General features: G+C 37.5%; 1 protein-coding gene across 1 annotated transcript in view; it reads left to right on the plus strand.

The window, feature by feature from the left end:
- Positions 1-19458, plus strand: part of DNAJC13 (DnaJ heat shock protein family (Hsp40) member C13) — a 108629-nt gene extending 89171 nt beyond the window's left edge. The window contains exons 50-57 of the mRNA XM_051962344.1: positions 921-1090; positions 1274-1316; positions 1962-2135; positions 5537-5716; positions 5961-6101; positions 10192-10335; positions 11267-11366; positions 18583-19458. Coding sequence (XP_051818304.1) covers positions 921-1090; positions 1274-1316; positions 1962-2135; positions 5537-5716; positions 5961-6101; positions 10192-10335; positions 11267-11366; positions 18583-18680 — 1050 coding nt within the window. The 3' untranslated portion in view covers positions 18681-19458. The remainder of the gene's footprint in view (positions 1-920; positions 1091-1273; positions 1317-1961; positions 2136-5536; positions 5717-5960; positions 6102-10191; positions 10336-11266; positions 11367-18582) is intronic.
- Positions 19459-26771: the final 7313 nt, after the last annotated feature.

Below are 26771 nucleotides of genomic sequence, written 5' to 3' on the forward strand. Positions count from 1 at the left end.
AGAAGGCTTCAGGTATGTCTAAATATAGGGGAAATTGGTCTTTGAAACACAGTTGCACACTATTCTTCCATTTCCACTGAAATAAAAATGAAAAATAATGTTGCTTTGAAGTCCTTGAGAAAAAAAATGGAAAAAATTAAAATGCTGACATTGGTTGACAATCATATAGGAAAGTAGTTGTTGAAAAGTCTTCATGTATACAACTTAAGACAATATAACCACTTAACTGAAAGCATTATTGATACCCAGGGATTAAATTGTGGCTTCTAATTGCAGTGTTCAAAATTAGGGACATGAATATTAATGAACTCATAATTGCATATAGCTTTCCTTTGATAAAGGAATCCACTTAAAGTGACACAACTTAGAATAGACTTAACTTCTTGGTTGTGACATTATATAATGTGTTCAAAGTAGTATAATTTTATACAGATTTATCTGGGGGTAGGGGTGGGGTAGTGGGGAGAAAAGGGTGCTGTTCAGAAGACTTCATTGTTTTACTATCCTTAAAACTCACTTTTTGAAATTGATTCAGTTAGGATGGTTATACATTTATGAAACTGTTATAGTGAATGATACTTTTTCAGTATGATCTGCTATTGTTTTAAATTTTGCAGAAGAGTCCCTCCCAAAAAAACCCACAAACTTTTTTTTTTCAAAAAAAACCAAACAAACAATGTACAGTTTAAAATTAAGTGGAGATTTAAAATTAATTAATTCTTTTCTATGGCCTTTATGTTCAAATTGATATTTTCATACAATCTGGTTGGTGTTTTTTCTCCCATTCTGTAATCTTTGATTTATGTTAATGCTAAACTAGTTATCTTTATGGTATAAGGATCAGAATTTTTCTGTTATAAGAAAACTTACTTTCTTACAATTCTGTTATTTCTAGTCCTTTTAAAAAAATTTCTTTGCAGGTTAGAATTACATTAATGAAATTTCTACCTGGTGTATTCATGGATGCAATGAGAGACAGTCCTGAAGCTGCTGTTCACATATTTGAAGGAACTCATGAAAATCCAGAGTTAATTTGGAATGACAATTCCAGAGATAAAGTATCTACAACAGTTCGAGAAATGATGTTAGAGTATGTAAAGATTTATGGTAATAGCTGTCCCCTCACATGAAACGTTTGTGGCTGGGGATGGGCAAACATTTGCTTGCTTTTCTTATCTCTTCATTAATACTTTAAATTTGAGCTGCAAGGAGTTAATGTGTGTATTATTTTCAAGATTATGTGATTTTTTTTTCCCTTTTTTTCTCCCTCAAGGCACTTTAGAAGTCAGAGAGACAACCCTGAAATAAACTGGAAGGTAACAACAAATATTAAAGACTTTATTGTTAGACTATATGTTTTCCTTTGACTCACATTCCTGTATTATGGGCTCTTTTTAACATGTTTTATTATCCATTTTGTGAATGAGAAATGGATTACAGATGTCACTTGAGTTGGCCAACTTCCTACAACTGACACACCAAGGAAACAGCACTTAGACTGAGAGTTTGAGTCTGTGCTGCTTCTGTGAAATTATGTGAACTTCTAAAATGTTTGCTAACCTCAAGTTTCTTCAAATTCTTCTCATTACTAAAGTAGCAGAAAACTTTATTCCCTTTATTTTAGAAATTGTTCTTGCCATAATAGATCAGTAGATGGTGAAAAATTGGTATATCTCTCTGTGTGTGTGTGTGTGTGTGTGTGTGTGTGTGTGTGTGTGTGTGTGTGTAGAAGTAGTATGCTAATACTTCAAAATGTCATTTTTAAACTTTGTGTTAACATTTAAGATTGTATTAAATTAAAATGTTACTGTTCTGATAGGTCCTAAGAAATCAAAACAGATCATTATGTTCTCATATGTATTTTCTTATTAGCTGATTCTTATTTCATTCTCTCTTCCCAATTAGTTTTTCGGTCATTTGTAACATTGATCTTGAGATCTTGATTTGTTTTCTCATTTTAGTTGCCTGAAGATTTTGCTGTCGTTTATGGTGGAGCAGATGGGGAGCTAGCTGTTGGAGGAGTCTTCTTAAGGATCTTTATTGCACAACCAGCTTGGGTTCTTAGGAAACCAAGGGAATTTCTTATTGCACTATTAGAAAAATTAACTGAATTACTGGAGAAAAATAGTCCTCATGTAAGTATTGATTTTTAAATATGCAAAATATTTAAATAGGGGTGCCAATTATGGGAGGCTGAAAAATTTAATTTTGTATTTGTGAAAAATGAAATCTTCATGCTCATTTGCTTCAGATTAGCTTTGTTTCAGGACAAGAAAGCAACATTAAAGTTCAGTTTATTTCTGCTGTTGACTTACTCAAAAGCAGAGGTAGATAATTGGCATCATTTCTGAAGTGGCCAGGTGTTTCCATCTTGAAATAATTCATTCATAATATAAGAGCTTCAAGAAAGTTTTGATTCCTTCTTTCCTCCCTTCCTATGGCAATTGGGGTTAAGTGACTTGCCCAGGGTCACGTAGCTAGGAAGTGTTAAGTGCTGTTAAGCAGGATAGTAGTAGAAGTAATTTGGGTTTATACAATAAAGCTGTGTACACATGTGCATGTGAGCACATATACATCTGGTTTAATTACTTTTTAAGACTATTTGAACTTTTAGAGTTAACACTGACAAGTGTACATGTAAGTTAAGCTTCATGAGCTAATAATTTATTTCTCTGAAAAAATCGGCATTACAACAAAGTTATCTTCTAAATCGTCCTATAAAATTTTCCTTACTGAATGTCTATATTTATTCCTTGTTGGAGAAATTGCCCATATTGTAGCTTATATTAGCATTTATTCATGCAGCAAATATTGATTAATCACAAACAACTAAACATAGAACAAAATTATATTTTCCTTGGTCTGTCACTTTTATTTTAATACATATTAGAAGTACATAGTTCTCATTAAAAAAAAGATACACACACACACACACATATATGTATATATATGCCAAAAATAATAGAATATACTCAACATTACAGATTTGCTACCTATAACAAATATCTTGAAACAAAAATCGAAAGTAGCACATTCAGAGATGGTGGGGTGGTGCAGAACTAAGATTCAGAACAGGGACCAAACCAGATCCTGGGAAATGAGAAAATCTAAGACAAAGTCACAGTGGGCCTCTTTTAGGGAGATGGCCATCTGGGTACTGAAGATAGGTCTGACTGGGAGCCAGCTCCACTTTGGCACCCAGGGAGAGCCCATGTACCTTGAGAAAAGGAGATTCCTGATCTGTAATGAGGCACTGCAGGGCACAGAAACAGATATTGATGGATAACTCTGTTGTCTGTAAACCAAGAAGACTCATGGAAAGGGATCTTCACCCAAGGTGATATTTTTGACCTTAGATTAAGAGGAGCAAATACAGAAACAAACAGCAATGATGGGGGCTTTAATTCTAGAAGCGTGGCAGGATCTTTTCTTCAGCTGCTAACCTAGTCTGAAGTCTTCAAAGGTATAACCAGGGCAAGAATCCCAGACCAAAGCACATCCTGCCCTATTGTCACTCTGAATAGCAGAACTTCCTAGTGGCTGACAGTGACTGAGCCCAGCAGCAGTGACTTCTCATTAGAGTTTGCCCTGCATAAGAGCACTTAAGGAGTACAAATAACATGCATGTTCCTTCCTGAGCTCTCCTTAAGATACTGAGGTAACATAACACTAAGAAAGCAATGACAAAAACAGTTCAGATCTTCCCTCCAGTTCACAGAGCCCGGCCCTCACATCAAGGCCAAAGTTCAGAAATAGGCTACGAAGAATCAACAAATTTAAAAAAAAAAATTCTGAAAAGTTATCATCGATTGTTCAAAACACAAACCCAGAAGAAAAGAATGCCTTCACCTAAAAAAGCCTCAAAGTAAAATGCAAACTAGAGCATGGCATGATTTGACTGGAGTTCCTGGAAGAGATGAAGCAAGAGTTAAGAATACTTTTATAAATTAAATGAGTACTTTTTTGGAGGAAAAATGTAGACTGTTAAAGAAATTGAAGAGTTATAATGCCTTGCCTAAATAATAAGTTCTCTGAAAATTAAAATTGACCAAATAGAAACCAGTAATTCCAGGAATCAAGAAGTATTAAAATGGCAAAAGATTTGGGGGGAGAGGCAGGAAGAAGAACCAAAGTGGAGAGGAGAAGTAGCTACCCAGCTGAACTCTCCCAGTATCCCCCTCCAAATAATTTTAAAGTAATAGCTCAAACCAAAATTAGGAAGAAGCAGAGCCATTTAATAATTGGGTCAAGATAGACATGTTTCTAGGCAGAGACCACTTGGAAGGTTAACAAGTATGTTGGTAGTGGGATGGTCAGTGGGCCCTGGAGGGGGCAACATCTTCCTTGATAGTTCTCAGCCCAGAGAGAAAGGGTGGGGGATCAGACAGCTGGTCACAGATTACAGGAGCACCATGGCTGGTGCTGGTTGGCAGCTTTACTGCCCATACTCATTTCTGGGTCATCCTGGGTAGAGATGAATGCTTGTGGTCAGTTACAGAGAGTAGGAATCCCAAAGTAAAGAGGAGCACTAGTACTTGTGGCCTCAGGAGAGCAGGAGATCTGGTTCCAGAGCTGAGAAGAGTTACAATACTTGCTCTAGTATAGTAGGGATCAGGGTCTTTTTTTCAGATAAACCAGAGTTTATCTCCCTGGATAACACCACCTTGGCAACAGCAAAAACTTGTAGGCCTCTCTAGAATCAGCTCAGAAAAGAATAGCACAGAAAGATCTTAAACTCTCTGCCAAGGAAACCCCAAATGGGGTTGTGAAGAATTGAATGTGACTAAAATGACTGAATAACATCATCATAATAGCAACCAGGATTCCAGGGGACTAAATGATGAAAAATAGTCCTCTCCTTTTGATAGGGATGATGGACTCAGAATGAGACTTATTTGCTTTGGACATAGCCAGTGCAGATATTGTTTTGCTTAATTGTATATATTTTAATGTTTTGTTTGCCATCAGAGGAATAAGAGAGGGGAGGGGGAAAATGAATTATTGCTAATTAAAATTTGTTTGTATAACATATATACACACATAATTGGGGGGTAATATATGAGGCAATCAGGGTTAAATGACTTGCCCACAGTAAGTGCCAAGGTGTCTTAAGGCTGGATTTGAATTTGGGCCTTTCCTGACTCTGTGCTGGTGCTCTCTCCACTCCCATCTAGCTGTCCCTCCCTTTTAATTTTAAAAAGAAAATAACATTCCAGTACATTAAATTTTTCCAGGCTGTTAGTGTCTCCTGGCATAAGAATCCCTAAAACACTTGGTGACTGTTTCTAAGATCTTTGAACTTTGAAATTCATATTCTTAAAAATTAATTTTTGCTCATGGTATTCTGCTTAAGCAAATGATTATTTAAAGTAGGATATTTTAAATATTGAAAGTCAAATAAATGGAAAAATACATTAGTTTTATGAATTGATTTTCTAATTCCTGTACTTAGAAATCAAGGCTCCTTAGTTATAAATGCAAAACAATTAGCTCATTTTTGTATGTTTGAGATTTTGCTTTTTTTTCCCCCCCAAAGGGAGAAACCCTGGAAACTTTAACAACAGCAGCAGTATGTCTTTTCAGTGCACAACCCCAGCTAGCAGATCAAGTGCCACCTCTGGGTCATCTGCCTAAAGTTATCCATGCAATGAATCACAAGAACAACGCCATTCCAAAGAGTGCCATTCGAGTCATACATTCAATCTCTGATAATGAGGTATTTGTCTTTTTGGAAGAGTCAATTATATTAAAAAAGCAGAATTAAAAAAACAGAATATCTGTTCTGATAACATTTTTGGCATACTTTACCAGTTAGGGAAAACTTATATTTAATATATTTGATTTAATTTCTTTCCATCACATATGTAATTTACAAAATGTAGATGATCAAGTTTATTTTGATAGTATTCTTTCAGAAGCAGAGCTCAATGACAGTGCAAATTTTTTTTGTGTGTATATAGTTGTGTGTTCGTGCAATGGCATCTCTAGACACCATTGGTCCACTGATGAATGGAATGAAAAAGCGGTCAGACACAGTTGGTCTAGCCTGTGAAGCAATTAATCGGATGTTTCAGAAGGAACAAAGTGATTTAGTAGCCCAGGTAAACAGTTCTATTTGTATTGTAAAAGTCACTTTCAGTTTTCACTTGGTAGAGTAACAGTTTTCTATTGGTGCCTGAGTAGTCAGTCCCCATTTTCTATATAGTTGACTTATAATTAACTGTTACATATAAAAAGCCGTCCTTGTCCAACCCTTAGCACTGGGAATTTTGACTGCAGAGGAGCTATTATAGAAGAGAGGGGGGTGGAATTGCTTCTAGAAAATTGACAAGTTAAGAAAAGGATAAGAAGTAAAGAAAGGATCAACATAAGAAAGAAACTAATCCTAGGGGCAAACTCTCAACTATGATTGATTGGCTTGACTAAATGGAAATGGACTCCTTTTTCAATTGGCAATTTTAATTTTATTGGTCTTAAATCCTACCAGGGTTTTCAGTGAACTGATTAATATAAAAATAGGTCTGAGAAAGTATTTAGAATTATATTCTCATCTTTTGCACATTAATGTAAATTGTAAATTGACCCCAAAGGTATGATAGTATATGTTGAAAGGCCAACTCTCTGATGTATTTAAAAAAAAAAATAATACGGGTATATAACACCTCTTGTATGTTTATCTGTTTTGTATAGTGCTGGCATATAGTTTTTTTGGTGGTTGTTGTTGTTAATTGATTTTTAATTTGCATTATTAATGCAGTTAAGGCTTGATAACTTTCTTAAACCTAGACAAGCCAAGCCACAAAACAAATCAAGTTCTGCTTTTAGAATTCCCGTTTTTTGAGGTGTGAATACTTATATAGCAGTTGAATCTCAGGAGACTGCACGCTATTGATCAGTTCACTGAGAGTTCTTTTAACACCCAGCAAAAATAATCTGTATCAGTGAAGGAAATTTTTTTATTAGATGACAAGTTCTTCAGAAGGGAACTCCTGGCAAGGTAATGGAAGGTGGGCATGATGAGGACCTCCACTGGAGTCAAGCACCAAGAAAGGAGAATGCCCGTAGTCTGATTGAAGACAAAAGATTGAACTGCCATTGTGCATCTTTGCTTGTGGGAAGGAGGAAGAAATGATTTTCCTCTTGTTCCTTCTCTAATCCCCTCCTCCCAAGATTTCACCTACTCCTATATATACTCAATAGATTTTTATGAGCTCCTCTCAGAACCTACCCATTATTTAGAATGTGATGCTTTTCCAGAATAAGGATTTGACCATTTTATTCCAATTCTGGCACTTTATTTTCTTGGTGTTTTTTTAATTGTTCAGCAGTCATTGCAGCTTCTCAGAGATCACTGACACCCTCTACCTCCAGATGAGATTCTTCTCAGTGACAGAATGCAAGAACTATCCCATACCATTAAAAAAAAAAATTAAATGATAATATTAGTCCCCCAGCTCTTGTCTGTAGGCAGGGAGATATTTCATTATCTTTGTTTGGTGACCCTCATTGGTTTTTAATTACAGTTCAACTTCCTAATCATTTTTTCTCTCATTTATGTTGTCATGTATATTGTTCTCATCCTTGGATCTGCTTTTTTTCATTCCACATCAACTCATTACCCTTGATTCTGAGTCTATCCATCTGTCATTTCTTTTTTTTTTTTTTTTTTTTTTTGCTGAGGCAATTGGGGTTAAGTACTTGCACATCTGTCATTTTTTATAGCATAAGAATAGTCTATTATTCATATCACAGTTTTCTTTTTAGTTCCCACAATCAAGGGTCACCCCCTTTGTTTCCAGTTTTTAGCTACTCCAAAGCATACACCTGTGAGTGTTTGATCAGCATTCCAGTCTGTTGTTCTTTGACTTCCTTGGGCAGGTGCCTCACAACAGAAGCAAAGGTCACAGGCAGCTTATCTTCTTGCATAATTCCAAATTGGTCTCCAGGACAATTGGACAAAATCACAGCTCTTAGTAGTAATGCCTTAGTATTCCTGTCTTTCTAGAACTCCGCCAACATTGACTGTTAGACTTTGTATCATCTCTCAATTTGCAAGAGTTGAAGGTTAAAACAACTTGGGAGATGTTTTAATATGTACTACTTCTGCTCTTTGTCATTTGGAACCTGTTCACATCATCGTTTATAGTTCGCAGTTCTTTTGGAAATGATATCTTCATATTCCTTGACCATTTATCTACTCGGGAACACTTGGTGTTAATTACTTGTTTGTCTTGAATATCAAACTTTTTTTGGTGATATCTGATGCATATATTTTCTCTCCACTGAACAGTTCCTTTTCTGATTATGTCTTTATTGGAGTTAACTCATGAAAGATATAAGATTGGGAATTTTTATTAAAAAGCCAAAGGACTCATTTACGTTTAAAGCAAGATCACTTAATGAGGGTAGAAGAGACTGGATCTGTGATTTCATTGATATAGGGATATGGGGAAACTCTCTCCATCAATGGAAGTTGACATCTTCTCTGCACCTTAAAGACCACAACACTGAGAAGTAATATGTGTCAGAGATGGAGCTAGTTGTTTCTGTTATGCAAAGCTTTTAAATTCCTTATAGTTGTTCATTTTTTATCTTGATTGAATTCTCTTTAAAATTTTTTTTTTTTTAATGATGTGACCTTTTATTGTCAGGTTATATAGTCAGTTTGGGCTTACTGTAGTTTAAAGTGTAAGATATTAGGTTACATCTAATTTCTGCCAGACTGTTTTATAGATTTCCCCCAATAGATGCAATTAGAAGTAATTTATGTCTATTTATCACTGTACTTAAATTGCTTTTGTTGTCAGGTGGAACTCTTTTTCCATCCAAATAGATTTGCATTCTGTGTGTGACTTAATCTCTTGTTGTTCAAAGTGAGACTGGAATGCAGATTGTCACGACTCAATCCATTACTCCATACTACCTTTTTTTTTTTAATATTATTTTACAAAATGGATTAATATAAATCTACTGAAATTGTTGTAACTGTAAAGCCTTTAAAGTGTAGACTTCACTAATTCCATCTTCAATTTGCCCTTTGAAAATTGAATAATTATATTCTTGAGAAGTGATTTGATTACTCTTATTTTAATATTATTTTTCAGTGAGATACTATTGTAGGTTAGTATCTCATTGAAAAATAATATTAGAATATAATCTGATAAAAATACATAGAGCAGTAGGTGAATCTACTATTGTAGATTCATCGCATCTATTGAATAGAATTTTGGAAGCAAAAGTCTTTTTAATCTATCATGTTACATGATGTCTTAATTTTTTTTTAGGATCACTCATTTTTTAAAAACAAGCTTTTTTTTTTTTTTCAATTCCCAAAGGTGGCACTACATTGTGATCACAACGGAGAATTTTAATATCTGATTGGGTGATCTGGAGTTTAAACTGACTTTGTGATTAGGAAGAGACAATGAAAACCAATGTGATATCACAGTTTGAGTTTGTGATGATAGAAAGCGTAGGCAACAAACAAAGTGGTTGAATAACTTGAGAATAAAAAACATTTTTTTAAATAACTTTTTATTGACAGAACCCATGCCAGGGTAATTTTTTACAACATTATCCCTTGCACTCACTTCTGTTCCGACTTTTACCTTTCCTCCTTCTACCCTTTCCCCTAGCTGGCAGGCAGTCTCATACATGTTAAATATGTCACAGTATATCTTAGATACAATGTATGTTTGCAGAACCGAACAGTTCTCTTGTTGCACAGGAAGAATTGGATTCAGAAGGTAAAAATAACCCGGAAAGAAAAACAAAAATTCATACAGTTTACACTCATTTCCCAGTGTTCCTTCTTTAGGTGTAGCTTCTTCTGTCCATCCTTGATCAATTGGAACTGAATTAGATCTTGTCTTTGTTGAAGATATCCACTTTCATCAGAATACATTCTCATACAGTATCGTTGTTGAAGTGTATAATGATTTCTTGGTTCTGCTCATTTCACTGAATGTAAAACATTCTTAAAAATCTACTCATTTGATTAGAATCATACAGATACTTTGTAATTCTGTTAGCATAAGAGCAACAATATCAGAACAACAGGGAGCTATTTTGTAACTGTCTAGCAGATTGCCATTCTCATATTATAGTACCAACTGAAAATCCTCTGATTTCATGGTTTAACTTTGGTTAGAGCCTTTTTTAAAAGTAAATGTGTCTGATGCTCATTTATAGGCCTTGAAAGCAGATTTGGTTCCATATCTCTTAAAATTGTTAGAAGGCATTGGTCTTGAAAGTTTGGAAAGCCCAGCAGCCACAAAAGCTCAGATTGTTAAAGCTTTGAAGTCGATGACCCGAAGCCTGCAGTATGGAGAACAGGTGAGTATGAGAGTGACTGTGACTCCATGTTCCAGAAAGGGCAGAGATGGTAGTGACTTCTTACAAGTGGGGTCAGAAAAGAGAATGTTGATGCATTTGTACATGTTTTTCCTAACTACCTAGAGCCTCAGGCCAGCCAAATTAAAGAATGTTGGTAGGAGATCAATGGTGCTTGTTATCTCTAAGTAATACAATTGGTCTTTGGCCATAGCAGTAGTCCATATTGAATATATAGTTAACTTTGTGTGTGTGTGTGTGTGTGTGTGTGTGTGTGTGTACCTGTGATTTCATCTGTGTAGAGAGTTCCAGGTGAGGAAATTCCCTCTCCTAATGAGCATTAGCACTTGCAGGGTTATCTTAGGAAAGTGGAAACTTGAAGTTCCTTTGTCAGAGACACCTAGTCTATTTATGTCTGAAGTGGGATGAGTATTAACTTATGAGTAGTTGCTATTTAATTACCTAAGTTCTTTAAAGACCAGAGGACTTATGTCTTATGGTATTTCTGTTAGTAATAATCAAGAACACATTTCAATTTTTCTCGTGCCTTAAGTTCTAGTGATATAATTTTATATATGGATTTCAAGTAGCTTCGTAATTTATGTGTTGTACATACTGATTCCTCAGAGTATTCTATACACCATGATTTCATAGCTTTATTCCATCAAAATTATATGGATTTAAATGGACTAGTTAGAGCTTTCCTTGGGACAATTTTTTTTCCTTAGGACATTTTTTTTCCCCTTAGGCAACTGGGGTTAAGTTACTTGCCCAGGATCACACAGGTAGGACATGTTAAGTGTCTGAGACCAGATTTGAACTTGGATCCTTCTGACTTCAGGGCTGGTACTCTATCCATGGCACCACCTACCTGCTCGTTCAGTACTATTTTAATCAAAATAAAGTAATAGAGAAACCCATTGCATTACTATAGGTAAATGAAATCCTGTCTCGCTCTTCGGTCTGGAGTGCCTTCAAAGATCAGAAACATGACTTGTTCATTTCTGAGTCACAAACAGCTGGATACCTCACAGGTCAGTAGTTTTGAGCTTTATGTCTGCAGTTAGAAAAAGAACAATAACACAAAAAAAAACATACATGTTGCTTCAACTGAATCAGGATTTGAAAATATTTGTAAAATAGTGTTTAAGATCAATCCTGGTATCCCTTGTAGCTCCACTTCATCTTGGGCTAGGATACTGTGACATAGTCATAAGGGCTCAGGATTTGTCTGTCTTTTGTTTTTGTCAGCATATGACTGTTAAAATACATGGAGAAAAGTAACATGTACTTTATTTAGTAGAATATATATACTCTGGTCAATTTAGATCCATTTATGAAGTGGCATTTTATATATACACCACATTCCAAATAACAATATTTGTTCTTCTGAAGTTCTTAGAAAGTGGTACAAAAAATAATATGAATATCTCTTCATTATTGAGAATATAGGCTCAACATCTGTTGATATTTTTAAAAAAATGAACAAATAGCAATTTTAATTTCCCAGTGGCTAGCTAGTGGCTAATGGCTTTGCAAAGTTTTGCGGTTTAGATGCCTCCTAAAGGGAAATACTTGGTATCCAAAATGGAAATCATATTCAAGATTAAAGGATCATTGAAAAATGCCTATTGTGAGATATTACTGTAGTCTCTGGTGATATCCTACTTATAGCACTTAGGAGTATAAATGGTATTAAGAATTCATTGAGTTTTAGGGGGATTTTTTTTGAACAACAGGCTCTTTTTTACATTGCATAAATATCAAGTGCAGAGTGTAATTGAGACAGATTATTCTCAAAAGGAGATAAAAATTGAAACTGTAGCTTATTTCTTGACAATTTACATGGAATTATTTGGCATCATATTAAAAAATGCCTTTCTACGCATGGCAATGAAGTGCAAAAATTGGCATAGCTGAATTAATTGGCCCTCAAAAAAAATTGAAAACTGAATGTTGCATGCCCTGTTGGTTTGTTACCAGTTTTCTTTAGTAAGCTTTAGCTGTTGTCTGACTTCCAGTACTATAGATTGAGAAACCATAGTAAAGAAGAGTAAACAAGCATAACAGCTTTCAAAAAATGTTGCATGGTTGTAATGTGTTCATTTTGTTGAATTTGCTGCTTTTTTTCCCTTCACCATTAACTCTTTAATACATAGTACAAAGTATGAGTGGAAATGTATCTGGGATACTTGGAAGTACAGGGTATTTGGGGTAACAGCCTATAATTCTCTTTAACAAATGTGTTAAGTATCTGTTATGTATAGTACTAAATGGAAATACTGAAGTACTGAAATGGAAAAATTAAATGTGTGGCACTTGCCCTAATGATGCTTGTCTGGTATATCAGATACATGCTTCTATACTCTTAATTTGAGTTTCCTTTCAAAAAAAAAAAGTTTTCCTTTTTCCCTTTATGGGGCAAAAATCACTATAACAGAATTAGGGCCACCAAATCAGTTTCAGTATCTATCTTTTAAAAACTTGAATAAAGTATAAACCACCCAAGAATAGTTATTTTAAAAATGTTTAGGTCTTTGGGCTGCATTTGACAGCAACTTAGTGGTAATCACATTTTATGAACAAATAGCATGAGGAGACTAGAGTAGGAAGAGTTACTTTTTTCTGAGCAGAAAAGCACATCTAAAATTAGTTCAAGAGTAGTTTTTGCTACGCAAGAATAGAAGTTATCACCTACTTTTGTTTGTGTAAACACACACCCACACACACACACACACACACACACACATCTACCACCACTATGTGCTTAGTACAATCTTGAACATATTGATTTCATATTATATAGTCATTCTTCTAAGATTTTAACCCACCAATGTCTCTTCATCTTTTTACATGGACTCTCATGGTCTTTCAGAGATTTTTCAGAGGATCTCCCAATCATTCAAGCTCAACAAATAATGAATTAGTTACGTTCCTTAAAGTGTATGTTAATCATTTGAAACTTGGGAAGCATTTTTATGTAAAATCTCCTAGGCCTGCAGTGACACACTGGTTTTAACTTATGCTATAGAATCCAGTGATCACTTGTAACAATAACATTTCTTTGGGAGAATACAGAAATCTTCTTTAGGATACTGAGGGTATTTTCTCCTCCCTTAAGTAAAAGCTTCAAGGTCTTTTTACTCTTATCACATAGATGCTAGTAATAGAAAGTCCATGTGCACATTCTAAGCCATTGATAATGGTAGCTGCAATGTCCTTTCACAATAGGTCCTGTAAGTTTAGTGCTCCAAGTGAAAATACAGAGAGAAATCCTAAAGGACAAAGCTTTGGAATGGGAAAGAGCTGAGGTGAACTCCAAGATATGCCCCTGGTAGGACCCAAAGAGAGTTATTGCACGGCCAGTGTCCCAATCCCTGAGATTGACTCTCCTGTTGGTTTCCCATTGTCCTGTTGGTTGATTCTAATTAGAGTTTTTCTTCTCCATAAGTGCACCATTTAGTAGTTTAGCCTTTCAGTGGGACAGAAACTTTAATGTAGGTCTGCCCCAATCTAAAACAACAGTGAATTAACGTGAATCTTTTAAGTTGTTATTTGGCCTCTGTTGACTGTTTCTGCTTCCCCATTGCAATACTGTCTGCCATAATGGCAAGACCTCCTTCTTCTTGGCAAAGATCACAATTTTCATTCATTTCTGAAGTATCCCAATAGTTCTGACTTCATTCTACTTTCTTCCAGCTCCTTCTCTTAATTTTCCATGCACCAGTGGCTATTATATTATATTTGATAATATAATAATATTATATTATATTGAACATAAAACTTCTAACTGAGCTGCTCTTAATAGCACCCACTTTATACAGGATACTGTGATTCTCAGGGGATCATCTGTATCCACAAAACAAAGGAACTTTAGAAATCTGAACCATTCACATCCCAGGATCAAAAAAAAAAGAGTAGGGGGCTGCTGAATTCCAGAGCAGAATTAAAGCACATTTAGGCTAATTTCCAATAAGAATTTTAGGCATCGCAAAGCTGATTTGTTGGGAGTGGGATGGGGAAGAGTATGGCTAATGGAAACAGATGCTTCTTGTTGACCTAGTTTTAATTTTCTACAATGATTGGCCTTGTACAGGTGCTTTTTCCAGCCTTACCCATTAAAAAGGCACACTAAGGAATTAGAATGCTCAGCTCAACTTATCCTGACACCAAGTAGTAGGTATCCTTCCAAATGTTTCTCCCATCATGGAAATATAACTTATTAAACTTGCTATAAGAAATTCTACTGAACATGTATACTTGTTCACGTGAAATTTTATTAATTTAAAACAATTATTTGAAATTATTTTCAACCTAAAAGATGAATTTGAGTTTTTTACACCTACATACTTGGTAGGTAAGGTATTAGAAAGGGGTAAATCAGAGGGGAAATTGTAATATTTGTGATTAATTTCAAGCTTTAAATAAACATCTCTGTGCTAAGGTCAGAGGGCAAACTAGAACAGTGGAAGCGGATGACTAAGAAAATGCCATCACACTGAAGTGCTGAGATGTCCTTTGTAACTTTGGAAGATCCTTTTCAGTGGAGTAAGATATCAAGAAGTGATTGAGAGGCAGAGTTAGGCTAGGATTTGGAAAAGTTTGGCTCTGAAGGGCAGGAGATGGACAGCTTTCCCCAAGCCTTTCTAATTGTCTTCCAGAGATTTCTAAGTGTCTTCTTTGAAAGGTTTTAGGAAGCTTATTAGGTTTTGTTTTCATGGTGGGAGAAACATTGGGGAAGGATACCTCCTATTTGATGTCAAAATAACAATTATAAAAAGTTGAGCTTTCTTCTAATTCCTTAGAATGTCTTTTTTTTAATAGGTGAGCCTGGAAAAGGCACCTATACGAGGTCATTTGTTGTAGAAAGTTAGAACTAGGCCAGCAAGAAGCATCTGTTTCCATTGGCCATGCTCTTCTTCCCCATCCCACCCCCAACAAATCAGCTTTGCAATGCCTAAAATGCTGGGATTCAGCAGCCTTTTTTGGGGTCCTAGAATGTGAATGGCTCAGATTTCTAAAGTATCTTTGTTTTGTGGATACATACATTCCCCCCTCCAAGAGAATTCCTGTGTCCCGTACAAAGCGGGTGCTTAATAAGAAGCCTCAGTTAAAAATTATATGTTCACTTTAATATATTTAACATGTATTGGTCATCCTGCCATCTAGGGGAGGGGTTTGGGGGAAGGAGGGGAAAAATTGGAACAAAAGATTGGCAATTGTCAATGCTGTAAAATTACCCATGCATATAACTTGGAAATAAAAAGCTATTAAAAATTTTTAAAAATAAAATAAAATAATTGAGAGCAAGAAAAAAAAATAGTTATATGTTCATTATCCTTAAGTCATCTGATCATTGAAAATTAAGAGAGGAAAGGAGCTGGAAGAAAGTAAAATGAAGTTGGAACTGTTGGGATCTACAGAGAAGAGTGAAAATTGTGATTTTTGCCAAGAAGATGGAGGACCTGACAGATCTCTGGAGTATTTTGTTTAGTGTCACGTGTAATGTCAAATTCACGAATCATCATTTGGAATGTTAGGCCTTAGAACAGGTTAAAAATCTGTTGCAGTAGAAAGAGGAGCATTTTTTCTCAAGACCAGCCCCTTCACTTTGACAGCTTAGTTCAGTGATGTCAGTCAGTGATCACTAAATAGCATTCATGTATTGATTTCACAGAGTACTTTATCTGTCTCCTTTGATAACAAAATGTTTTGAAGTGAGCTCCAAGTCAGCACTTTTACTTTTTTTCTACCAAGTTTTCTGCGACATTTGATCTAAATTGGGAATTCTTAATTTTATATATAGTCCTGAATTCTGACAGCCTGTTCTCCTTCCATAGGCATACGCAGCACATTTCATTTGGGTGTGCCTTTAGAGAATTAAGATGAACATATATTCAGAATGCAGTTATAAAATAGTATTTTTATTTATCAAGGAAACTAAAACTTATTATTTTAAAATAATTTAATTTTACTTTAAATTAACAATTTTAAAAATTACATGCAAGATAAAACATTTTTCAAGGTAGAAGGGTGTGCCTCTCCTCAGCACAACCTATATGCATACCTGTGTATCTTTAGTTGACATTTCAGCTTCACTTAAAGAATATTAACAAAGTTCTTTCCTTCAGAAACCCTGTAAGACAGGCAGTGCAGATACTGAATTGGAGCCTCGGCATCCCTGACAGTCCAGGACTGACTGTCTCCCCTTTGTATTTGTATCTCCAACCTTTCAACCTCCCAGCATATAGACACTTAGAAATAAATACACAGCAGTAGTCTTATTTTGAGACAGCTTGAGTAGAGAGAGGCTGGTAAACGAGAACCTAGTCCCTCGGTGAACCTTTGGAGAGCTCCTCTGGGTTTCAATTATTAGGCTTTGATGCCTAGTTCATTAAAGTCCCCAAATGATCACCTGGTATCACCCCAAAAGATGGGAACCCAGCAGTGTACAGCCCCAGGTAAATACATAAGGGCACAATCGTGGATCTCCTCAGCCCCTAGATAAGTACTGACAGTTTGCATGCTGAGATCTTCACTTCTGAAGCACTCCACCTGAGGTTCAATGATTCCTGGTCTGGATGCAGTCAATTGCTTTAAAATGTAGTGTCTTCGCCTTGAGACTCCCATTGTCAGAGATGGTTCATTGATTTGTTAGTTTCTGTGAGCAGTCTGTGGAAGGCAGAGGACAAGGCCAGGAAAGTCAGCGTTATGTTCCATTCTTTTAGCCGCCATCGTGCCTCCTAGTTGTCTTTTAAAAATATACCGTATTTAACCTCCACACAAGCCTGTGATCGTGGTGAGTGTATTGACCCCCGCTCACATCCTTTCCCCAAGTGCTCTGGGCCCCAGGTTCCCTCTGGCTTCACTCCTACTAGAAGCAGTCCACCTGTGAGGTCCATGTCAGCCCAGCACGTGTTGCTCTGTCTGTAGTGAACGGCACCGAGATGAGAAGCCAGAGGCCAGCCTTCCAGCCTTTCCTTGTCCTGCCTTGATCCTCAGCCTTCATCAAACTGCTCTGCTGTCTGCACTGCCCTTGCTTCTTATATCTCTTTTTTCCCTTCAGGTGTCTCTCCTTCCCTTCTCACTGGCAGCAGTCCCCTTCACCTCAGAAGTGGGCTTTAGATCTGCTCTGCCAGCAGCTTGCTAACCTCTGTGTAGCTCTCTAAAGCAGGTAGATACCATTTTGCTAAGTGCATGTTGCTTCCTCTGCGTTTCTGGTCCTCACCCTCCAGATGCTCCTCAGCTCTTTGCCCTTGTGAGTTACAATTTTAGCTGAAAGGACTATTGAATAATCACCATGGTGTCTCATGTACATCTTACTAGTATGTTTCCAGAATGGTTCTGAGCATGGAAAAGAATACACATCTAAAATGAAGGAAACATGAAACCATTTGATATTTTATAAAAAGAAACTTTGAGAAGTATTTTCTTTAACAGACTTCTGTATTACAACTAATATTTTAGAATCTGTACAGACCAAGCCCCAACATTTCTGAAAGTACTTTTACAACTCTAGAAATCTTCCCAATTTCCCGCTGCTCCACCCCAACATCCCAAAGGGAATGTGGATCTGGCTCATGGCACTAGTATATAAATGCCTTGAGGTCAGTCTTAAATTTTTTCCCCTCTCCTTAGAGATGTTGTCACCATAGACTCCTAATTTTCAAAATTAAGTGTCCTCTATCCTATTTCTTAAGTTTTTAGCCCTACTTAGGGGCATTGCAGTTATTTATACAATACCCTTTCTCACTGATTTTGATAATGTTAAAGGGTTGACTATGAAAATATTTTCATTAGAAATCTGGTTAATATTATCAGTGCTCATTGTTTCCATGTGATATTTTTTCCTCTCTCTTTGCCCAGCATTCTCAGATACCCGGCTTCCAGAAAAAAGGGGTGGGGCAGGAGTGGGGTTAGGATTATTTCTGTCATCTTTCCATACCCTAATCAGCACATATTTGGGATAGTGATTTTTAATTTTGCTGTATTTATTGTTTTAATAGCAGTAACATGAACGTTACTGAGTACATACTTGTTTATTCTGGGTAGACATTATAAAAGGCCCAGGAGTCATTTTTTAAGCTAAGTAATTAAGCAGATCATTCAGAATTTTAATAAACCAGTTTTTCATAATAGAACACTTAAATTCATACATAGGATTTCTTATAAAAACTTATCTTGTAAAAAATGTTACCACTGATGAGTACAATGTTTTGAAAATTAATATTTTCTCTTTCTTTTAACCAGGCCCTGGAGTTGCTGGCTACCTTACTGCAGGGGCATCAGCAACAGTAATATCTAGTATGCCTCCTCCAGTAGACCATGAAGCGGGCGATCTTGGCTAAGAGACTTGAACTATTCATGAATTACAAAAAAATGCAGAAAGGCCAGTGATGAGAACCACATTCCTCCATCTGATACATTGAAGCAAACTCCTAACTGCCTTTCTGCTTGTTCATGACAGTGTTATTCCTTTTTCTATAAATATATTTTTATTTAGGAGAAAAGTCAGTGATTCTAATTGTATCACGTTGTAACATAAGAAAGCACTCTGTGGATCAACCTAAATGGGTACGCAAGAATATTTTTTTTCTTGTTGTACAAAAGCACATTTTGTTCCTTTGTATCTGTTTACAAGACTGTGAATCAAAAAGAAAAAACTTTTCCCAAGTTTTTATATTTTTTTTAATTAGTAGCTGTAGTGTTGAGCTGCAGTCTACAGGAATTGGGCTAAATCACTTGTTCCCATAAAAGGGTCTTTCCTTCTTCACCGAGTCCGATGTGATCATCCTTCTCTTCATCCAGCATTATTCGGTTCTGTCCCTGTACCAGTTCATTGATGTCCTTAATCATTATGTTCCTGAGAGCTCACAGTAGACGTGTTTGTGTGTACCTGGCTTTACCAAATTGTTGAATGAGGATGAGCTTAAGTGCAAAAAAAGACACAAAACAGAAACCAGCCCTGAAGTCAACACGTTATGTAAGAGCCTTGTGGGATTGTGAAATGTTCCCTATGTTACCCTGCATAGAAAGCTTTCTATATTGAATGTACATTATACAGATCATTCAGATATGTACATAAAATTTTAAAAATAAAGGGAATTGACTGCCTTGTTGATGAGATGGATGCATTCTCATTTAATCTTTTCCTTTTAAGTGCTAGTATACTGTTTTTAGTGGCACTTTGCTAAATGAAAATGGCAATTTTTGACATTTGTCTCAGACTTGGCACTTTCTGTGTAAAAGTTATACTTAATGTCATCATGTTCAGGTTGTGCCTGACTCTTAGTGACCCCAACTGGAATTTTCTTGGTAAAGGTACTGGGATGATTTAGTATTTTTTTCTTCAGGATCCCCATTTCAAAAATTGAGGAAACTGAGGCAAACATAGATGAAGTGACTTGCCCAGAATCATATAGTAAGTATCTGAGCCTGGATTTCAACTCGAATTCTCCTGAATCCTGACTACAGGCCCAGCATTGTCCACTGCACCAGCTACCTGCTTAACCACTAAATTCAGATTTCAGAGCCGTCGTCAAATTATGCTTTTCAACCATGTCTAAACCACCTGCAAGCACTGAAGGACATTGGATTTTTTTTTTTTAAGCAATATTCAAGGACTTCTGAGGTTTGACAAGTGATTATCCTTCAATATTCACAGATATTCTTTGACTTGCTAGCGTTTTGGAAGACTACAATTCTGTCCACATGGAACATCTGTGTTGTAATAAGAAGCACTATTCAATGATAATTGAGTGAATGGCGTTCCTGTGGTTCATGGGCAGTGTGGTTGTGTCAGAAGCCCCTCAGTCCAGAAGCTGGCTCATGAAGTCAGGAAACTGAATTCCTTCCTCTAGACCCTTCCCATTTTCCATCACACCACACTTTGAAATTAAAAATTGGTTGTAATGCACTCATATCTACTAAGAATGCTGTGATTTAGAATGAAGGCCAGCAAGAAGCCTGCATTTCGTTCCGTCATTCTCTACAAAAAGTTGTTTCGTAACATTTTCTGCAATTATCCAAATATACTGTCCTATGCAGTATCTTTATGTGATGGTATAAGTAACTACGTTCTGTGAAAGTCACCCAAGAAGATGGTAGCAAAGAGCTGGCCTTGAAGACAGGTTCCCGGGTTCAAGTTCTATCTTTGATGTAAATCATGTTAAGCTGGATAAAGTCATTTAACTTCTGTGGCCCAGATCACAGGGGCAGAGAAGGTCCCTCTCCAGCAGCTCCTGAGACCAATGAAATGACAAGTCTGCTTTAACCAGGATTGTTGTAGTGTTGGAAATTGTGTTGTAGTGCTTGTCAAGCATAGCTAGTGTGAGTCTCTTCCTTCTCCCTCCTCCCCCCGCACCTCTCCCCCCCATACTAGCTTCTCAATAAAGAGCTCAATTCTGTATTCAGTAGACCTACACACAAGGAATAGATTTTATTTTTTTAAATAACCAAATGTAATGTCTATATGGCAATCGTAAGATTGTAAAGATGTTTAATCTTATTAGGGTGGATTTTTCTATTATTTTGGTTAACACAAAGCCATGTCTGAGAAACTCAGCCCATGGTTTTTAGGGAAAACTTGTGGTATGCTGGGAAAAGCACTGCATTGAGAAAACAAGGGGACATGAATCCCAGTGTAGGTCCTGCTTCAAAGTACCTGTACAGCTTTGGCCCAGCCTGGACTTTTCTTAACTCATCTGTAAAGTAGGGATTGAATTGTAAGGTCCCTACCACATTTAAAGTTCTCTTTGGATGTGTCCTATGCCCTTACACTAAAGTGTATAAGTATGATAGTATAATACACATGTCTTAATGTCCCTCGCTAACTTATTAAGGGCAAAGACAATTGTGATGGGTTGCCCCCCTCCCCCATTTTTGTATCCTTACTACCTAGTACATTGTGAATAAGAGACGTTGTTTAATGCTTTTAAATTTTGAAAGCACTTAAGTTGAATTAATGTTTGAGAGAGATGTTTATATCCACAAAAACCTGTAAAGTTAAAAATGGATAAAGAAAAATTAAGAAAGGAGATAAAGTTGGTCCTTCTTATCACCTGTGGTGTATCTATCTGAACCCAGAAATACATAGCTTTCCCACAGCTGCAACCATTAAACATAACACCAGTTATCTTTATATGGTGAAGAATGTGGGTTTTTTACTATGCCGGTATAAATGCCAGTCAAAAGGACTCGTTTTATCCCATTCCCTATGCGCCTCTGATGTCCTCCCCAGGCACATTGGAATCCTAACATATCCTCTTGCTTGTCATCAGGGAGCATGCTAGAGTTGGAAAGACAGATGGAAACGGGTGTTTCTACTCAAGGATTCCAAGATGCTCATTAGGGGTGGAGACAACGATATCCCGGGAGGAAAGGAAGGAGTGAATGGAATGGAGCCACCCTCATTCAGCCAAGGAGTAAGGACTTGGAAAGCCAGTCTGAAAGCCTCGATGCTCCCTCAGTGATGTTCTGTGGTGGGACTGCATGCGGTACATTGGCCTGGGCTGTGGATACATCCCCAAACATGGATCTCGTGGCAATATGAAAAGGTGTGATGGGAATGGGTGCCAAGTGGAAAAACTCATTCCTGGTTATCGAGATGCAGAATAACTCTGGGCATGGTGCTGATCACCAGGCTCGGATCAACTCGCCTCAGTATGCTGCTTGTGTGTAAAAGGTCTTGATAGTTTGGAGCTGGCAAAGAATCTGGCTATACAAATTCTGATATCAGAAAACCTGGAATTGGGTGTATGAGCCAAAAAGTAGTAGTGTTGAAAAACCCTAAGATTGAGCCTGCTGAAAGTAAACCCCTAGCTTTGTTTCTGGGCTACAGATCATGGGAAGAAAATGAAATTAAAGACTTAGTTTTTCTCATTTACATTTTTAAATTAGTCATCTCATCAATGTTATCAACGAATCAATCAATAAACATTAAGCACTTATTACATCCATGCTCTGTACTAAGATTAAAAAAAGGAAAAAGGTAACGTTCTTTCCTCAATATGGGGAAACAGCAAATGGGGGAAAAAGCAAGTTATATGTTGGGTAAATAGGAAATAAGAGGGAAAGCACTGGAATTAAGACATGGGGAGGGTAAGACTTGAATTGGGACTTGAAGGAAACCAGAGAGGTCAGTAATTGGAGTGGAGGCGGTGTGGGTGAGCCAGAGAGAATGCCCAAAGCCAAGAGGCAGAGTGTCAGAGGGCCAGTGTCGCTGGATGGAAGAGGACATGTTGGGGAGTAAGGTGGGAGGGGACCAGTCCATGAAGGGCTTTGAATGCGAACATAGGAGGAAGGAATGACAGGATTCCGTCCACACTTACAATTTGACGCACACAGAAACACCAGCAGTTATTGGCAGCAGTCTTAAGTGTGAGATGGTGAGGGTAGCAACTGCAGAGGACAGAAAGGGATGTATTCCAGAGCTGCAGCAGATGTGAGGTCAGTCTGGCTGAGGAAGGAGGGCTGGGAGAAACAGTGAAGAAGACACTAGGTTGGGAGCCTGAGGGAGAGCAGGGTGGTGTTAGCTCTAGAATAATGAGAAAGGGGAAGAGGGATCGGGGGAAAAAGTGGATTTTTGTTTTGGACACGGTGAATTTACAACATCTGGGTTGAGAAAGGTGGTTACAGACATGATATGGCAAGTAATACAGAGATGGTACTTAAGTCCGTGCAAACATGAGTTTGCCAATTAAAGTAATATAGAGGGAAAAGAGAATGGCAGAACCTCGGGGATGTTTGTAGTTAGTCAGAAGGAGCAGTCAGGAGGAGAGCTGGGCAAGAAGAGGATGCCCTCAAAACTTAGCAAAGAATATCAAGAAGGAGAAAGTGGTACTGTCAAAATCTGCAGAGGTCATGGAGAATCAGGATTGAGAAAAGGTCCCTGGAGTGGGCAGCTAAGATCATGAGTAACTGGAGAAAGCAGTTTCCCTGGAATGCTAAAATCAGATGCCAAACTTTCAAGAAAGAAAAGGGGAAGCAGCCATTCTAAACAGCATTTTCTAGGACACAAGAGACACAGGATGGTGAAAGCAGGATGGAAGAATCAAGTGGGATTTTTTTTGGATGAGGAAGTCATGGGCATATTTGTAGGCAGAAGAAACTGAGTCAGTATACAGAGATTGAAAATAAGTGAAAAGGTGCAAAAATGTAGTGGCAAGAAACTGGACACTGAGTGGATGCTCATCGGTTGGGGAATGGCTCATTAAATTATAGTATATGTTATGGAGTATTATTCTATAAGAAACAATCAGCAGGATGATTTCAGAGAGGCCTGGGGAGACCTGTGTGAACTGATGCTGTGAGGTGAGTAGAACCAAGAGATCATTGTACACAGCAAAAATAAGATTATACAACGATCAATTCTGGTGGACTTGACTCTTTGACAATGAGATGATTCAGATCAGTTCCAGTGGACTTGTAATGCAGAAGACCCTCTGTGCCCAAAGAGAGGACTCAGGGGATTGAGTGTGGATCAAAGCTAGTATTTTCACCATTTTTGTTATTTGCTTGCTTTTTCTCATTTTTTTTTCTTTTTTGATCTGATTTTTCTTGTGCAGCGTGATTGTGGAAATATGTATAGAAGAATTACACACATTTAACATAAATTCGATTACTTGCCATCTAAGCAAAGGGGATGGAGAGGAGGGAAAAAATTCGGAACACAAGGTTTAGCAAGGATGAATGTTGAAAATTATGCATATGTTTTGAAAATAAAAGTTTTAATAATTAAAGAAAAAGAAAAATGAAAAGAATGGGAATGCCAGAGGAGGCAATCTGTTGGATCATATTTGAACAAGTGGAAGGTTGGCCTTAATAAAGAGTAAAGCAAAAAAAAAAAAAATTTTTTTTTTAAAGATAAAGAGTAAGATCATTACATCATGTGAGGAGGAGGAAAGAGTAGCAGGAGGCACTTGAGTAATGACGATAAGGAAGAGGACATTCACAGCCAATGACCTCATTTTTTTTTCCTATAAAATAGAAGCAAGATTATCAGCTGATAGTCAGGGGAGGATAGCCATGGGAGCTTGGAGGAGGGATGAAAAAGGTTTGAGAAAGCCACCTTGGAGGGGGAGATTGGGAATTGATAGGTCTGCCCAGCAGCAATGAGGCAGTATCCAAGACGTTTTTGGTCCTCTTGTGAATCCAAAGCAAAGATACTAGATAAGTTTACGACTGAACATCAGTGTAAATTTTATGTATGTCATTAGATTTGTAATATTTTGGCAACAAGATCAACTTCTCCATCTCACCAAGCATTTATTTTTTCTGAATTACCTTGAATTCTTTTTTGCCTGAACCACATAACAAATTCAAGGAGGCAAGTCTCAAAAATTTTATTTAAAATTTTCTTATTAAATTTGGGCTTTTCCTTAGAAAATAAGTGCTTGAATAGGAGGCAAAAAGCCAGGCTGCCCACAAGCAAAATCCTGAAGTTTATACCAGACAAAAGAAAGTTCAAAAAATCCAACATGCCTGCAGGCAATAAAACATAAAACAATAAAACAGTAAAGCCAAAAATCAACCCAAGGTAGCCTCCCCGCGTCACAAGTAATGAGACTCACAACTTGGGGGGTCATTCTGCTCTGGCTCCCTCAACCTTTGGTACCCAGCCCAGGGCCAACTGTTTCACTTCCACAGCATCCCTCCCCAGGTTCCCCTCCGCAGCATCTCTCCACTCTGCCCCACCCACGAGCAGGCGCTTGTCACTTAGGGCTGAACGGGGTCGGAGGCCCTTAAGTCTCTTGGCCACTCCAATCCATCTTTCAGGGAGGTGAATGAAATTTCTTTTCCCTTTTCCCCCGTGTGAAACTAGAATTGATGTAGCCTGTCCTTGTCAGTGCTCCTGGGAGAATGGGTTGGTAAGGAGCTAGAGCAGGATTGCCTAGCGTCAGCGAGACAGCACGCACCTGTGAGTACGAAGCAAAGATGCCCCGTGATTTAGGACCGAACATCTCTGCACTTTTATAAACAAGGCACAAAATCCAGTTGTGGGCGGGACACTTTAACGAAGGACACGGACGGGATGGAAAGTATCCAGAGGCAGATAGAGGACATGGGAAGGCCTGGAGTCATATGGGGATCAGTTGAAGGTCCTGGGCGTGGTCAGCCCAGAGAAATGATGATGTCATGTCCAGATAAGAACCAATGTGCGGAGGAAGAGTTCTTCCTCAAAGGGTAGAAACCAAAATTCAAGTGGGGGAATTCGCCAATGACCAATCGAAGCTTAACACAAATTTTAAAAATTCCTCACGTGTGAGCCTGGAGGTCTCATGCAAAGACCCATTTGACAGATGTGACATAACAGGGATTCCTGTCATGTGTGAATAGGCTAGATGGCAGCTGAGACCCTTAACAACTCTCTTATAGGTTACCTGCTACTGGGAAAAGGACATGCTTTATGACCATAGTGGTGTGGTTTTTTTTTTTTTTTTTTGGGGGGGGGTTTGGTGGGGAGGTTAAGGGGGAAGAGGGAAGAGAAAGGAAGGATGCTTAAATGCAAGAAATTTCATCATATCTTCCCCAGATATATCTATTGCCAACAGGGGGAGGAGAAAGGGAAAAGATTGGGAAGATGTCAGCTGGAGAACCAAGAGTAACAAAGACTTATTAGAGGAAAAAATCTTGGTATGGTAGAATAACTGTTAGAATGAACCAGTCAACACTTTTAAAAATATCCGTATTACACTGTGCTAATCACTGGGGATACCAAGGGATTCGAGGACCAAAACTCTTTAAAATTCTCAGGGATCTTAAATTCTAATAGATGTAACATGTCCCTGAATAAATATATTCAATATACAAAGACACAAGGTGACCTGATGTGGTAGGGAAAGAGCAGACTGGCCCAACAAGGTCCTATGAGAGCTCATCATAGATATGGGTGCTTGCACTGAACCTTGTAGAAAACCATGAATTCTTAGAGGGAAACGGGAAAAGTATCTTGGGTAACGGAGGACAGCCAATATGGTCCAGGCAGGAGCCAGAGGATGGAACTTCCCTCGGTGGACTCCGGTCCACAAACTCTACTGTGTTTGTGGGAAGTGTTTGTGCTGCTTCCCACAAACACTTTAGAGTTAGTGAACCGTAGAGTCCATGGGATGGAAGTTATGAGTAAGAAGATTGTAAAAGTAGAAAAAGGCCAAGTTGTAAGAGCTTTAAATGTCAAAAGTTTTTGTTTGTTTGTTTGTTTTTTTAATATTAGAGTCACCAGAGCTTGAGTCAAGAGGTGATTGCAGTAGATGCACCAGAGTGGGGGAAAAAAAACTATAAAGTGGGAGAACATTTCCTGTGGGACTAATGAGGAGACAAAATAATTGGAGAAATATTAATTGATCATTTGTAAACTGAGTTAATATGAAAGAGACTACTTAATTACATGGTGGTATACCACCATATACCACCATAGTTTGGTATACCGAACTACTCAAAAT

The sequence above is a fragment of the Antechinus flavipes genome, chromosome 5, assembly GCF_016432865.1.
Source record: "Antechinus flavipes isolate AdamAnt ecotype Samford, QLD, Australia chromosome 5, AdamAnt_v2, whole genome shotgun sequence".
Lineage (NCBI taxonomy): Eukaryota > Metazoa > Chordata > Mammalia > Dasyuromorphia > Dasyuridae > Antechinus > Antechinus flavipes.